The sequence below is a fragment of the Schistocerca cancellata genome, chromosome 5 (genome assembly GCF_023864275.1).
Source record: "Schistocerca cancellata isolate TAMUIC-IGC-003103 chromosome 5, iqSchCanc2.1, whole genome shotgun sequence".
In the NCBI taxonomy this organism is placed as follows: domain Eukaryota; kingdom Metazoa; phylum Arthropoda; class Insecta; order Orthoptera; family Acrididae; genus Schistocerca; species Schistocerca cancellata.
The window spans coordinates 491,884,542-491,901,984 of NC_064630.1; the positions used below are offsets into that span (position 1 = coordinate 491,884,542).

Below are 17,443 nucleotides of genomic sequence, written 5' to 3' on the forward strand. Positions count from 1 at the left end.
TTTGGGCTATAATGAGAAAAAAACATGGGATAAAATTTACTGCTTACCTGGAGCTATCTTTACAAATTCAAATATGTCTTTTTTTTTCTTCTTTTGTTGAGGTTGTATGTAATAACACACTTGAAAATAGTGGTGATTTACTGCAGTATTAACTGCTGTGGAAGAGAGAATCTAAATAGAATACTATATGACAATTATAATTTGCACTAAACACTATATTATGCCACAGCAGTTAATTTCAGATGAGCTTTATTTGCATTGCAATTATAATCTTTATTACAAACACTTTTTTTTAACTATTAGGTCAACAAACTGAAAAGGAGTGGAATTATTGAACTAATCACATTGGTATCTACACTGCAACTAATAGGAATAGATTTTTCGAAACAAGATAGTGCTGCTGTAATTTTTAGAATATATTACACACAATATTTATAAACATAGACATATACTGAAATTCAGGGGGTAGTGGTTGTGTTGCCAGAGATAATGCAACTAAAATTTGTTGAAGGACAAAGGTTATTTACAGCTGACAATACAGTACAAATTATGTGAGGAAAAGCTAAATCGCTACTTACCATGAAATGACACATTAAGTTGCAAACAGTCTCAATTAAGTAACACTTACACATTAACTTTTGGCCACAGCCATCAGCAGTAAAAGAAAGAGAAGCACTCACCATTCATTCACACAAGCGAGCACGTCTCATGCACACATGATCACCATTTTCAGCAGTTTGTACAAGAATGCGACTGTCACGTGGAATGGAAGCAGCAGTCTAGAGGGGCAGGGAAGGGGAAGGGATAGCAGTGTATGAGGGGGGGGGGGGGGGGGGAGAGGTGTGGAGTGCTGTGTGGTTGAGTGTGTAGGGACTACACTGTGACAGCACTTCTATGTATGTGTCAGATTTTGCTCTGTGGCTACATCTCTTACAACTGTAGGCCTACATTCATACTGTATATCTGGTCTTGTCAGTTACTGTTTATTTTATTTTTATTTTTTATCACATATTGAAATAGATACTGGTTGCAGATATTTGAATACACAGTCTTGTGCTGGTTTCAATCTTCGCATATTTGCTTTTGCTACAGTTCTTATTCTATTTTATTGTATTATATGAATAGATTAGGACCGTTTACTTGAAAATTGTTCTTCAGCTGTACCATCATGCTACACCTCTACCTTATGTATCGTATTTTACATGATGACTTTTTGGCCAAAATTGATTGTATGTGTTGGGTGCGCAACCCGCACCTGCTAACCCCATCGCTGGTAAATCAGTGATGTCAATGATAAATTGACTTTGTCATAATCTATAATCACATGAATACTGAAAACTGCGCATGCACGTGAACAGGGATTGTAGCATTGTCTGCTGATGTCAGAAGCTAACCAATTCTCATCATGCACACTCACAGTATAATGGATTTTGTGCTTTTGTGTGCTCCTAATGTTTAGTTTAGGTTTTGCTTTGTTGTGTGGCATGCTGCAAAGATATTTTTCCTACAGTGTTCTCTCACAAAAGAGACCAAATACCTGAAAGTAAAAAGGTATTTAGGTTTCATTGAACCTGAACAAAGCAAATACGTACACTATGCATAAATAAGAATGTAAACAGATCAAAATTTTAAATGAAAATTGTTTCAACACTGGAACAGTCAACTCTGTTGAACAAGAAAAATAATTTTCTATGTTATTTGGTTCTTAGAAAGAAAACCAGGCACAGAGCATAAAATAAAAAGGCATTATTCACTGCCTTCTAAAATAAATTAAGCTGTTTTGTAATATAAGTGAGGGGAGGGTGACATTTCACCAATTATTTAAGCTGTCAACCATGTCGAAAATTTACCATATTTGTCCAGAACATTCAGCATGTGTTGCTTTGATCATTAGAAAACACTATTTTCGTTGCTAATTCTTTGTTCCTGTTACAATACTTCAACTTTTCGTAAGAATAATTGCCTCTCATAATGTTGCTTTCTCTGTTCGGATTCCAAACTGCAGAGCAGGCATCTGTCACGACAAACACAATTTTAACGCTGACATATGAACAACTGTCAGTGTGGACAAGTGAGACTCAGTATAGGAATAATATGTTACAGGCAGGGCAGCAGACTAACTCACTACAAGTAGTTGACCGACGCAAGAAAGTCATTCATGTAAAAGGAACTTATCTCTGCAGTGACTCAATGTGGAATGGACTCAACAAGTCATTGGAAGTCCCCTGCAGAAATATTGAGCGATGCCACCTCTATATCCATTCGTAATTGCAAAAGTGTTGCCATTGCAGGATTTTGTGCACAACCTGACCTCACAATTAAGTCCCATGTCATGCAGTCTTGGTGGCCAAACCATTTGCTCAAAGTGTACAGAATGTTCCTCAAATCAGCAACGAACAATTGTGTTCTGGTGACAACGTCGCATTGCCATCCATAAAAATTCCGTTGTTGTCAGGGAACATGAGGTCCTTGAATGGCTGCAAGTGGTCTACAAGTAGCCGGACATAATCTTTCCCAGTCAATGATCACTTCAGTTGGACCAGAGGTCCCAGTTCATTCCATATAAACACAACCCACACCATTGTGGAAACACCACCAGCCTGTACAGTGCCTTATTGACAACTGGGATCAGTGGCTTCATGGGGTTTGTGCCACACTCAAACCCTCCATCAGCTCTTACCTTCTGGAATTGGGACTCATGTGACCAGGCCAGTTCTCTAGGGTCAACCAATATGGTCACAAGCCCATGAGAGGCACTGCAGGCAGCATTGTGCTGTTACCAAAGGCACTTGCATCAATTTTCTACTGTCGTAGCCCATTAATGCCAAAATGCACTGTCCTAACTTATATGTTCATCATATCCCACATAGATTTCTGCAGTTATTTCATGCTATGTTAGTTGTCTGTTAGCATTGACAACTCTACATAAACGCTGCTTGCTCTTGGTCATTAAGCGAAGGCAGTTGGCTGCTGCATTGTGCATGGTGAGAGGTAACATTGGAAATATTGTATTCTTGACACACTCTTAGCACTGTGGACTTGGAATATTGAATTCTCTAACGATTTGTGAAATCATGAGTCTAGCTCCAATTGCCATTCCACATTTAAAGTACAACCATAATCACAGTGGAAACCTTTTCACATGAATCAACTGAGTACAGATCACAGCTCTACCAGTGCATTGCCCTTTTATAGCCTATGTACAAAATACTACCACCATGTGTATGTGTGCATATATCTATCCCATGAATTTTATCACCTCATTGCATTTTCAGGAGGTGAACTAGCACTTTCTCTCTCTGACCCATCCCCCTCCATCTTTGTTTACCCTCATTCATACCATATGCTGATCTTTCTTATTCCAGTTTCCAAGCGACTTGCTCTTCCATTCTAACCTCCCACATCATTTTATTGTCTCTTCCCTGAGAAAGAAACTATTAGTGCTGAAAGCTAGGTAATGTGTCACTTTTGCTTTTATATGCATGTAACAGTGGTACTGTACATTTTGCCTCTTGGAGATAAATACTGGCAAACTGTTCTGTCTCATAATTTAAATGGTAGTTTTGCATGTTTTACTTGCTTACAAAGTTTATAATTATTTGTTTGCACAATATGAAGTTAAAGATAATTGTATTCTGTTTGCTGCTTTGTAGAGATGTTTGAAAATAGTTTTGTTCACACTTTTTACAGTTATTTCAATTGATTATCACTGTAGTATTTCTGTTTACCTGAATTTGATTTTCATAAAGCTGTAATTTCATAAAAGAGAATACTCATATCATTTTTTGCAATATTATTTATGCTTACTTTTGTTTTGATTTTTTATTTTTGTTTCTTTCTTGTCTTTTGTTTTCAAGTTTGTAGCAAGTACCCAAACCCTCCGTGTCCACCAACTGATGTACCCCTCTATGGGACACATGGACGAACATCAGAGTTGGAGCCTTCACCAGACTCTTGTCCTCGTTCAACATGGGTCCCCACACGACTTTCTCATTGTAAGGGTGATGACACATTGAATGACTGTTTGTTGTGCTTGATGTCATAGATGCTGTGCATTATACTGTAACTGATATAGTTGACACATATGTCATTGATAATCCACTAGAATGCCCTGTATTTCAAATTTGTGAGGTATAGTGAAACCACTCTTATACTTTCATTTTACGCTTGGAAGAATAAACTTAATTACACTCAGTTACTGTTTGTGATTAAACTAAATTATAATTAGTAAGCTAAAATTTTGTTCAGCTCTACACATTATAGTATTGACACAATGTCTCAAAAGAAGTTCTCTTCATTTTCTTAGTGACATGTTGGTAAACCACTTATTCAGAGTCAGTTTGAGTTGTTACTTCTCCAGGCCAAAAACAGAGCTACTAATCAATTTATTTATTTACTACCCCATCACTTCTCTCTCTCTCTCTCTCTCTCTCTCTCTCTCTCTCTCGCTCTGTCTCTCTGCAGCCCCTCCTGCCGGAGGTTTGAGTCCTCCCTCAGGTGTGTGTGTGTGTTTGTTTGGGTTGGGAGAGTGGGGAGTGGGCAGTTACGCACACGCTTGCACCCACAAGCCTGTTTGTGATCTTCTGTGATATTATAGTGAGTCTGGTTGTACTAACTTGACATATTTCGAGATGGTGTTTGCCAAAATTTGTTAGCAGCTGTCATGGTGTCATATTTGCATGTCACTGCTACTCATCAGCGGTTAATTTTGGGCGTACAGCTTACTCAGTAAATTTATTGAATATGTTATGATAATATAGTTATAAAATTAAATTGTGTTAATATGAACGAATATATTGAATCATTAAGGCAATGGCAGAAATCATACACACTTCCAACCAGTTCCTCACAGGAATTCAAAAGTGTATTTTTAGTGTTTTTATTTTCCATAAGATTATACAGGATGTGCAAGCTAAACATATTATTATATAAAATTTAATAACTTGAGAAATAATTGAGGTATTTATTGATGGTATGTTTCCACAAGTATGGTATCTGAAAAGTTTTTTTACACACATAATGCAACTTTATGTACACACTATTAGTGGCATGACAGACATCTAATCTGTATTCCACTTCTCTCCGATTGTTTGCAGCATTGCAGGTGTAAAATTTGCGATGGCTGTATGAATGCGGTGATGCAGTTCTGGTGGATCATGAGGTGGTGCCTGGTTCTTCATAAACCCCCCACAGAAAAAAAAAAAAAATTTAAGTGACGTAATGTCTGGGCTTCTAGCAAGCCGAGCAAACGATGGACTGTCAGTCCCAATACAGTGATCGGGACATTCGTGATTCAAGAAATCCCTCACAGTGTCCATAAAATGGCATGATGTGCAGTCCACACTCACATTGAAAGCAACATTGTATCAGTGTAATATACTTCAGCTCCATTAGAGAAAGCACACAAAACACCTTCTGCTGTGGAGTCCACATGGCTCTGATAAGCATTTACGTGAACAAAGCTATTACACGCATGCACAAGTAGTACCAACTGTCACAAACAAACACAGAAAACATTTTGAGTTATCTCAATTACGTATCAAGTTATTACTTTTTATATTATTACATGTTCAACCTGGACACCCTGTATTTAAGCAGTTGCGTATAGTCTGTGTCTATGTATGTTGTACATTCTGATTCCAAGCTGTTTTTCTAAATGCATTTGTGATGTCGTACCCAGTATTGATCGGGTCCTTTGGTATGGAGCCAAGTGGAGGGTCTCAACCAAAGGCTCCATGGTTCTGTGATGGTCTTGGCTGCAGATTTCTTACCTGTGTTATGGTGTGGAGAATTGGAGGAAACCCCTTGATAGGTCGGGGTGCACTACACAAAGGAAGCAGCTCCTCATTTAGCAGAGTACTTGTAGAGTGCACATGAGAGCTTTTTAAGCTAGGCATTAGTTTGGAGTCCTCTGATGAATGCACACCAGTCAGTACACAGAGAGTGGAATCAGACAAAGTAAAGACACTTAGACTATCAGAAGTTTAAAGGTAAATTGTTGAAGTATTCATAACAAAATTACTGAATTTACTGCCCTTTGGGAAAGTTGTCATGCCCAAGGTATTCTCGAAACTGAAAGCTGGCTGAAACCTGAAGCAGAAGGCTCTGAAATAATTTGCAAGGCACGAAATGTACATCAAAAAGACAAGTTAGATGCCGTAGAAGGGGATGGTTCATTGCAGTTGACAAAAATATTGTGCCTATCATGGTCAAAACTGAGTCTTGACCGTGAAGTTATCTGGACACTGTAACAGACCTAGGTGAACTCAAGTTAAGTATTGGATATTTTTACCAGCTACCCGTTTCCACCATGACAGTTATAGAATCGTTCAAAGAAAACTTGTGATCAGTAATGTGGAAATATTAAAATTATGCAATATTATTTAAAGTCACATTTAACCTACCGAGTATAGACTGGAACATTTCTGGATTCATTGCAGATGGTGCGGACAGGCAGTCTTGTGAAGTACTTTTGAACATATTTTCCTTAAAACTGTCATGACCAACTAGTATGACAGTGCAATTGACCTTATTGACGGTGTCAGTTTAGAGACAGGGATTAGTGGACATGTTGTCATTGCAGCGATGCTACTAAAATTAATAAATCCATTAAGAAGCCTAGGAGATTATTGTTGTTAGAAAGAGCAGGTAAACAGTTGTTCGAATCATCAAGAAGGCTATGAGAGTATTTTTGCTAGAAAGAGGAGGTATGCAATTGTTAGCATCATCAAGAAGGCTACAAGAGTATCTTTGCTAGAAAAAGCAGGTAAGCAGTTGTTAGCATCCCAATTAGAAAATGAATTGACACCATTTAGTTCCAGTATGATGCTTAGGGGCAAAGTTTAAACAGATGGTAAATCACACCATGGAGAGAGGGAGAAGTATGTGTCAAGTAAGTTTATTAAGGATGAAAAACACTAACCATGACTTACTAACAGAATTTGGAAATTGCTGCAGAAACAGAAACTGTTGAACTCTTGGTTCAATAAAGAATATGCAAATGTACAAATTGGTGTGTCTGTAACGAGATCAATGCGCAAAGCATACAACTACTACAGTCATACCATAGCCAGTGATGTTGCTGAGAACCTGAGAAAATTATGATTCTATGCGAAATCACTAAGCAGGTCTCTCATTGTCCAGTCTGATCTGGCAGTAGAAGACAGCAAAAAGAAAGCCAAAGTTTTAAATCTCACTTTTAAGAAATTATTCACGCATGAGGATTGTATAAATGTACCATTGTCTGACTGTTGTACAGACTGTCAAATGCAAGGTATAGTAATAGTCATCCGTGGATAGATAAGCAACTGGTAGTGTTGAAAATCAGTCACCAGACCTGGATGGGATCCCAGTTCGGTTGTACAGAGAGTACTGTACTGCATTTGCCACTTAACTTAGCTTGCATTTATCACAAATGTCTCACCCAGCACAAAGTCCCCAGTGGTTGGGTAAAAGAACAGACATGCAAAATTACAGACCAGTACACTTATCAGTTTGCTGCAGAATTCTTGAACGTATTTTCGTTTTGAATATGATAAATTTCCTTGATATGGAAGAGCTTCTGTCTATATGGATGTAGAAAGCATCACTTGGGTGAAACTTGGCTTGCCTTCTTCTCACATTATATCTTGTGAACCACTTATGAAGGGCAGCAGGCATATTGTGTATTCTGAGATTTCCAGAAAGCGTTTGACACAGTGCTCCACTGCAGACTGTTTATGAAGTTACAATCATGTGGAATAGGTTCCCAAATATGTGAGTGGCTTGAAGACTTCTTCAGTAATAGAACCCAACAAGTCATCCTCTATTGCAGTTGTCCATCAGGAACGAGGGTATCATCAGAAGTACCCCAGGGAAATGCATTAGGGTCAATCTTATCTCTACACAGGGTGCTTGGGAAGGAAAGGTCAATATTTTAAACAGTGATAGTATAAGTAATTCAGAACAAAAAATGTTGTATGAACATAGGTCTGCAAATGCTTCGTTAGGGAGGTATGGGTATATTGAAAGGAACTTTAATTCTGCAAAACTGATGTGCACAACATGAGCATATACACAATACAACTGGACCGTAATGTGATTTTCTTGCAAACAATGCACAGGCACATGCAATGTTTACGCTATGCAATATACCACGTTTTATGGTCATGTGATGTACATAGTACAATCACCTGTTGTTTGCGCAGTTGTGCCGTGTAAGCCGAATACTTTTTTGTGTACCGGTGATGGATCGGTTAGCTGTGCAGTGTGTGGTGTTCATTGTGTTCGTACAACTGCTGCTAACAATGCCACATGTCTACAGTAATGAGGAATACACAGATATGATCTATGTTTATGACTTCTGCGACGGTAGTGCCACCACTGTGAGAGAAGAATACTACAGGCACTTTCCGACTCAGTGACTACCTGACCACAGGATGTTTACCAAAGTGTTTATCACTTTGTGTGCAACGGGCTCTCTTCTAAGTTGACATTTTTTGTCCAAGCATGCACGTCAACAAACTTTGCAAGAACAGCAAGAAATTATCGCAAGTGTTGAGCGAAGTCCCGGTACGAGCATACAAAGAATGTCCCTGTGTATGAATGTCCCACAGACACGTGTATGGGAAACATTACGTGTGGAAAACCTGTATCCATGTCACATACATCGTGTCAAAATCTCCACGTTGGCGACAATGCCCAACGATTTCAATTCTGTCACTGGGTAATTGAGAATAGTCATTTGCTTCCACGCATAGTATTCACTGATGGAGCGCAGTTTTCGTGACATGGTATAAACAACACACACAATAATCATGGATGGTCACAGGAAAATACACACGCTTCAGTGGATAGCAGTTTCCAAGTTCATTTTGCCATAAATGTTTGGTGCCACATGATCGGGAACCTTTTGATAGGTCCATTTATTATCAATTAGTGATTGACGGGAGAGAGGTACCCACATTTTTTGGAAAATTACTTTTTGAAACTATTGGAAGATGTTCTTTTAGCCAAGTGAACTGGAATGTACTTTCAACATGACGGTGCCCCTCCATGTTACCTTCCATGTGAGCACCTACCCTGATCGCTGCATTGGCCGTGGCATTGCTATTAACTGGCCTCCCAGATCATGCGACCTTACACTTTTAGATTTCTGTTTATGGGTTGGATGAAATCAGAGGTGTGCAAAGTGAAGGTAAATACACAAGATAAACTGCTTCGTTGCACCATTGGACGCTGCTAAATTGATTAGGAACCAACCACAGGCAATTGAACAAGCAACATAACATGATATCACTAGAGCACAAAAGTGCATTGATGTTCATGGTGGGATATTCGAACCTGTTCTGTGAACTGTACAACATCTGTATGATAAGTGTTAAAGCCGTCTGTAAAAGACATGGTACGCCTTTTTCAACTGAATTCATGTAACATGCATGTTGTAACGCATTATGTACTAAATGCAAAGTAAATAAACATTATGTAAAAATGTGTAACAGAACTCTACTTCTCTGTAACATTGTTTTCAAGAAAATCACATTACGGTCCAGTTGTATTGCATATACATTCACCTTGTGCATATCAATTTTGCAGAATTAAAGTTCCTTTCAATACCCATACCTCCCTAACGAAGCATTTGCGGACCTATGTTCATATAACATTTTTTGTTCAGAATTACTTGTACTATCACTGTATAAAATGTTGACCTTTCCTCCCCAAACACCCTGAATATAAATGGAAATGTCCTGCCTGACTGACTGACTGACTCAGTATTGCTCAGCCCAAACTACTGAAGACAGGAACATAAAATTTGGAGAGAATGTTGATCTTATACTGTAGGCATTGTTTAAGAAGGTTTTTTCCCCTTTAATTCCATCCATAAGGGGATGAAAAGTTTTTTGAAATTGCGTAGGTAATTTTGCAGCTATAACTACAAAAATTGCTATTTGGTTTCTCTGTCAGAAATAAAGAACTATATGTTGAAGAATTTTTGGAAATTTAGGTTATATGGGGGTGAAATAGTCAGTGAAAGTTTTTTAAAAGGTTGAACATTATTAAAGGATTTTCAGAGATGCATCTGTGAAAATTGGTATTGTACTTTTCAGTTGGAAATAAAAAAAAAAAAAAAAAAAAATACATTCTTCAGTGTTCTTAGAAACTCAACGCCTAAGAGGATGAAATACGGGATGAAATTTTTTATGAAAACATTTCAGTATGACAGCATTAGCTAAATCCAAACAAATGTGTGTTTGGCTTGTCAGTTAGAAATAAAGAACATATATGTTCCATTATTTTTGGAAATTCAATCCCTTAGGTGGTAAAATATGGGATAAAGTTTTTATGGAAATATTTCATTGTGAAAGAATTTTGGAACTAAATCTGAAAATCTGTATTTCACTTCTTGGTTAGAAATTAAAAAAAAAAAGTGTTTCACTGTTCCAGAATGAGATTTTCACTCTGCAGCAGTGTGTGCGCTGATGTGAAACTTCCTGGCAGATTAAAACTGTGTGCCGGACCAAGACACTAACTCAGGACCTTTGCCTTTCACGGGCAGTGTTTTGGCATTTTTTGGGAATTCAACCGCTAAGGGGGTGAAATAAGGGATGAAAAATTTTGTAGAAACATTTCTTTGTATTAAAATATTCTTAAATCTAAATCTATGAAAATTTGTATTTGACTTCTAAAGAAATATTTGTTCAGGGATGAAACATTCTTTGGAAATATAACCACAAGAACTCAAAAGGCAGGATTAACTAAGACCTCTGACTCCAGCTACCAGAATTGCTTTTTGCTCAGAAGTACATTTGGAAAATACTGTGCTTCTTTGGCCTTAATTAGTGTGGAAAGTTTAGATGTTGCAGTTTGTAAACAACATAGTAATTTGATTAAAGAAAAACAAAAATCTTTTCAGACCACACAGTCTACACAAGGGAAGTAGTGGGTGCTAAGCTATTTTTGCACACATGTAAATTATCTGAATGACAGGATGAGCAGCAATCTGTGGTTGTTTACTGGTGATGCTGTGGTGCACAGGAAGGTACCATAGTTGAGTGACTGTAGGAGAGTACAAGGGGACACTCCATACTGTAAATCACAGATTTTGATGTGCTTCAAATATGTTATAGAGGCACTTACCCTGAGTACCTGGGTATCCGTTTTTTTAGCGATGGGCCTTGGTTTTTGAGAAAATTGATTTTGAAGCTCATTGCGGGATTTGTATATCTGTAACATTACTTGTGTTCCAAGCAAGTCAGCGTAGCGCAGCGGTAAAAGTTCATGGCTACCACACTGGAGCCACTAGATTTGTTAATGATAGGTTCGATAAACACTCGAGTGTCGAGGAGACACCTCAGAAACACAAATGGGGAATCCCTGGAGGGAAGGCAATGTTCCTTTCAAGGAATGATATTTAGGAAAATTAGAGAACTGGTATTTGAAGCTGACTAAAAACAGTTCTTCTGCCATCAGTGTACATCTTGTGTGTGTACAATGAGGATAAGAGAAATTAGGGCCTATATGAAGGCATATAGGCAGTCCGTTTTTACCTCACTCTATTTGCAAATGGAACAGGGAAAGAAGTGACTAGTAGTGGTACAAGGTACCCTCTGTGGCATGCTATTCCATTGCTTGTGGATTATGTATGAATGTAAGTGTTGATGATGTCTGCCAAATGTCTTGTGGTTAAACTTATTCTTTTACTGGAACATGCATAATAACTTGCTCTGAAAAATGCTGTCTTTTCTGTGTATTTTGACTAACTTTGGCATATTAATTCATGTTATATGGTCTGTATATCAACCTCCACTATTTGAGCCAAGAGTACATAGTAACTGTGACTTTATTTTCTTTTCTTCTCATACACCGGCTAGTTGGGGAGAGGGAGGGAGCAGGACTCTCATTCACCCTATTGTATATGTGATGGCCGTAAAGGAAAAGAAACTTTCTTACTCAAAATTTGAAATGTTAGAGCTATTAATAAGTTAGCCGATACATTATTCTTGCAATCTGTTGATCTAATTTAAATGAAGTTTTCAGTGTACATATTAAAATTTCATTTACTCTACCTGCCAAAAAGAGTAATTTCAACATTTCCAATTACTTTTATTTATTTATGTGTAATTACTGTGAAAGTTCTATTATAAAATTTGGTAACATGCTATCTTGTAGTTGATATCATCTATGTAGTGATCTTGTAACATATTAGTTTATTATTTGAGGAACAACTGATTCTCGAGTTTGGATAGTAAACTTTTCTGTGGCAGCGACAGCAGCAGCCTCCCCAGCAGTTGGCAGCCATACACTGGTTCACGGTATGGCTGCACCTGTCCAGGCTGCTACCAGTCCACTGGCTGCTGTTCCAGGCACTCCCACTGTAGTTCCACAGCAGCAACAGCAAGTTGTGCAGCAACAGCAGCAACTAACACAGCCACAGACAGCAAACATTCCAGGCTCTGTCCCCATGGTGTCATCTCCACAGCAGCAACCACAGCAGCCACAGCAGCAGCAACAGCAGCAGCAACAACAACAGCCACCACAACAGCAACAACAACCAATACCAACACCACAACCTCAGCCACCAGTTGTTGCCACTGCTGCTCCCGTAGCTGCTTCATCTGCAATTGTGGCTTCACAGACCTTCTTTGCTAGCACTGACAGCCTCTCTTCTGCAGCTGACACTCTTGCTTCCACATTAGGTATGATATAATACTACTAAATTAAGCATCGTGGCTAGATATTAAAAAAATACTAGAAGTTGGTATATGTCCAAATACGTGTTGAGCATGTGTCCCAAAAGTACAGTGTGTACATAAAGTTGGGAACACTTTCAGTTATTTATTCCACAAGAACTAAACATTGTACAGATGTTATACATATTGCATTTTGAAGAGAAACTTTGAAATTTTTTTACAAACTTTCAATATGCGAACCATGAGTGACACGGCAAATGTCAATACAGTAATCGAATTCTTGCCATACCCATCCCAGCATGGCATCGTCGACTGTGACAGTCGCTTCCCATATCCTCTACCAAAGCTCTGCTACATCACGTGGTAGAGGTGGTACATACAACAGATCTTTAATGTGTCCCCACAGATAAAAGTCACACGGAATGAGATCTGGTGATCGGGGAGGCCATTTCATGAACAGCTGTCCCCCTTCTGTAGCACGGCCAATCCAACGATGCAGCAGCTCCATGTTCAGGTACCCACGAACTTCACGAAGAAAATGGTGTGGAGCCCCATCTTGCTTAAAGATGAACAGAGAGTCCGATTGCATTTGAGGCATCAGCCATTGCTGCAACATGTCCAAGTAGGAATATCCAGTGACAGTGCTCTCGGCAAAGAAGAAAAGCCCGTACTGTTTTCGACGTGACAAGGCACAAAAAACAATTACCTTTGTGGAATTGCACTCAAATTCAATGCATTCATGTGGATGCTTTGTACCCCAGCTTCGACAATTATGCCTGTTCACTTTCCCATTAGTGTAAAAAGTGGCTTTGTCGCTAAAAATTGAGCGATCAACAATACACATCCACATCGCACCTAAACTCGCCACGTTTGTGACTGGCGCTGACTATCGGCAAATTACCAAACTATTCTGTGGCAATATACATGAAAAAAAACTTTCAAGGTTTCTCTTCAAAATGACATGTATGATATCTGTACACTGTTTGCTTCTTGTGCAATAAATAATTGAAAGTGTTCCCCGACTTTATGTACACCCTGTAATGGTCAGTTGGTGGAAAAGTGTGACTGTCTGTAGGGATCAGACTGCACTTGAGAAATAATTTATATGGAAAAGCACAAGTAGTTGCATATAGTTTTTGTTGTTTTCTTATGTGGCATAAAGTTAAGGCAGCTGTGAAAATAAGCTGTCCTGCCACTTGTGCGTTCTGGCCATTAACTGGATTTTTCAACATAAGAGAGCATAATTCATATGAAATTCACCAAAAACTGTGTGGATTTATAAATCTTAATCAGTGAGCGGATGTAAAACAAGACAATGTCATGGAATTAGGAGTAACAGTACAGTTGTGTGAATGGCGAGAGCAGTGTCACGCTTATCATTTAGGGTTTTAATAACGAAGTAATGAAAATCGCGGCTTTATACTAAGCTGACTTGTTTTATAAGTTCCGCTGGTGTTCTGGGACAACATTACAATAAATTTTCAGAAACTGTGTGCAAGATGAGTGCAAAAAATGTGTACAAATATGCACAAAACACGAGGACTAACTTCTACATGTGCTTCCTTGAACTGATACTGAAAGGCCGGAGGTATTTTACCAACAATGTTGAGTATAAATAACTTAGATGTCTTGACATACACTTCCAAAATGGAAACACACGATTCTAAACTTCTGTTCATGTCTGATAAAATCTCAGACAATGGTATTCTACCAGGTTTTTGTGTTAAAGTGTGTGAATAAGGGTGAGAATGAAAAGTGGTGTCAGAGAAAAAATGAACAGAAAGTATATGTGTGCAGATTGTGTAAGGAATTTATGATGTTAATTTTTTGTAATAATGTTTAGCTAATTTGCTGTTACTTTGCTCTGTACTTCTAGTCATGTAATGATGGTTATCTTGACCTCATTGGAAAATGTAAGACAAGGTATCTAAAATGAAATACAGCTGGTCTGATGTAGAAATAATCAAAGTAATCGGAAAGATTGGATACCAGTGGCTGTAAAGAGCACTAAACAGAGTTTGGAAAGAAAGTGTAATACTTAATGATTGAAAGCAAGCAATAATCGTTCCATTATTAAAAAGGGTGACAGAAATTTGTGTATCATGATGTAGCTCTGTTATTCTGTGGACTAAAAATCTATTAGTCTCTCCTTCAGAATAAAATAATCTATACTTGAGAAAGAGCAACATGATTTTAGACCTCAGAGATAAACTACTGGTCTCAATTTTGTCACAAGTGTTAGAAGGAAAATAAAACATTCTTAACTGTTTTTCTGCACATAGAAAAAGACTATGATGATGTACCTTGCAGGAATGTATGCAAATAACTGGTGTGCAAAGTAATTATTACGTCACCACACAAGTGAGGGAATTACATTTTGAAACAGAGCTGCATGTGGGTCCGGAATGGGAAGTCAGGAAAGTTTGAAACAAAGTGTTCAGCTCAACAAAGAAATCACTCCTCTTTATCATCATACTAGATGAAGTTTTAAAAGCAGTCGAAAGAAATGGCTCAGTGTGTAATTCCTTAGTTTTTGCCAATGATATAAAGGTTTGGGATGAGAGAAGTGGAAATACAAACCATACTAGATTTTTGGCATAAAGAATTCATGAACATGGGACTTAAAATCAGTAAAACTAACACACTTTGCTTAGTGTCTATTAGAAATTCTCCAACATGCTGCCAAAGAATTGGAGATCGATGGCTGGACATGGTGCGCAACTTCCAGTACTTTGATGGAACACTAACCCAGTAATGTATGTAAGTTGCCTGCCATTCTGCAAAGTGATGACTGTTGTAGCTCTCAACACAGTAAAACATGACACAATGTTAAACAGTTATGTTTGGAACTGCACAAGTACAGTGCAAAATGTTCACAAGTGTAATACACAGATAACAATGGGCAGACCAACAGCATAACCGAGTTAATAGCAAATCCAAGTATCAAAGCGCAGTACTAGAATGACAACTAACATTATGAGCGATGAAATGTCTTTCTGAGCTGCTGTGTAGGCTTTTAATAGGAGCAGTAATCCGAAGAATTAGCGATGTTGCTAGGAGGACAACAATGATTGAATCTTGGCTGTGCACTTGTGCCATCATCTGTGGTGCTTCTCCTGGCAGTTGGCTCATTAATGTACCTCTGGATTGATGGATGCGACTCAGTATGGTGCACCATTCTGAGATCCGCGTCAGCTGGAGGTTAACGTGGTGTGGCTTGGTGTATATGTCCTGCAGACACAGAGGTGGAGTGCAGCAGTGGTCCAGCAGTGGCTGGATGAGGCAGTGTCATCTGTGGCTGGATAATGCAGGCCAAAAGATGTAGTAAACCAGTGGGTTATCGCTGTCTTTCCCCCTTGCAGAAGAAGGGTACCATTCAGCGACATGCACCCACACACTGCACAGAATGTCAGAGGACACCTGCCAGGTATATGATATCTGTGTCAAGTGGACTGGCTCAGTAGGGTGAAAAGCTTCCTGTTTGTCAGTGCAGGTGTGTAATGCTGGAAGCAGCCCGAACAGTGGATGGACCCATCAAGGACTGTGTGGTGGATGGGCATAAGCCAGTGGAGTCTGCACGGGTGCTATGTCCATTTCAGGCTCGACAGTAGGATCTAGTGGCTTCATCAGACAGGTGTCAAATGACAAATCAGGCTTCAGGAAGAGGCACTCTGGCTGGTAGTTGTGTTACAGGATTGTGATGAGTCTTCAGCTGGGAGCTGGGTGCAGGGTTGTAGCGGAGGCTGGGAAACAAGTTCAGAGCCAGGAAAGAAGATCACTGGCTGGGGTTCCACTGAAACAATTGGACAATCAGAATAGGGTGAAGTAGGGGCTGTGTCCAGTGGAGGTGTCTATTAGCCAACCTGCGGAGGCAGATTTGATTCTAATGATGGACAACCATCCTTTCACCTATGTCAGTGTCCAGTGCCATTCCACTGGGTACCAACAAGTGTGGTGGGGGTTGTGCTCCAGGTACTGGAATGAGGAGGTGCAGCAGGATATGTGGGTGGCAGCCTTGTAACAACTCCGCCAGACACTTGTCTCCTAACCATGTTGCCCTTTAAGAAGAGAGAAAAATGTCAAACCATCTTCTGCTTGAAACTGTTTGATGTATTTTTTTTTTTTTCAATTGACTTTTAAATATGCAGACTAGTCAGTCCCCTTCACTCATCAACTGAGGGTGAAGCGGCAAATATTTAGTGTGGTAGACACTGTTCTGATGACAAAAATCATCAAATATGTCAGCCCAGAATTTGTGCTGCTGTTCATTGTAATTGTGCGTGGGAGGCCTTCAGTTGCAAAGATTTTTGTGGGTGCCTTTATTGCAGCTTCCGTTTTAGTCAAGCGGCTTTTTATGATGTATGGGAATCTTGATCGTCTGCGACAGTGAGCTAGTTGTCATCTAAAAAGAGCCTGCAAAATCCAGATGGATTCATTCCTAGGGCTCCTTGGATATGGGCCAAGGTGATAAAGACTGTCAAGGCACTGCTTGGTGTGTCACACTTTGTTTGCATTGTTGAATTAAGTGCCTGGCCAGTAAACGTATCTCCATGCGAGCAATTTTGTGCATTATACACCCCAGTGAGCATGAGGAGAAGCTGTAACACGTTGGACCAAAGGCCTTTGGGAATCACCACCCACAGCAAGTTCTGGTCTTTAGTTAGCAAAACCATGCAATCCGTCAGAATGAGCTAGTGGCAGAGTGCAAAGAAATGTTGTGTATTGGGCGGTACTTCTTTCAAGAGGATCAGTCTAGCTATCCCTCGCATGGTGAA

General features: G+C 39.2%; 1 protein-coding gene across 3 annotated transcripts in view; it reads left to right on the forward strand.

The window, feature by feature from the left end:
• Positions 1 to 17,443, forward strand: part of LOC126187728 (mothers against decapentaplegic homolog 4) — a 146,142-nt gene that overhangs the window by 45,775 nt on the left and 82,924 nt on the right. For 2 of the 3 annotated variants that reach the window (XM_049928975.1, XM_049928974.1), the window contains exons 6-7: positions 3,858 to 3,995; positions 12,243 to 12,674. In XM_049928975.1, coding sequence (XP_049784932.1) covers positions 3,858 to 3,995; positions 12,243 to 12,674 — 570 coding nt within the window. The remainder of the gene's footprint in view (positions 1 to 3,857; positions 3,996 to 12,242; positions 12,675 to 17,443) is intronic. The other variant, XM_049928976.1, reaches the window with a different exon arrangement.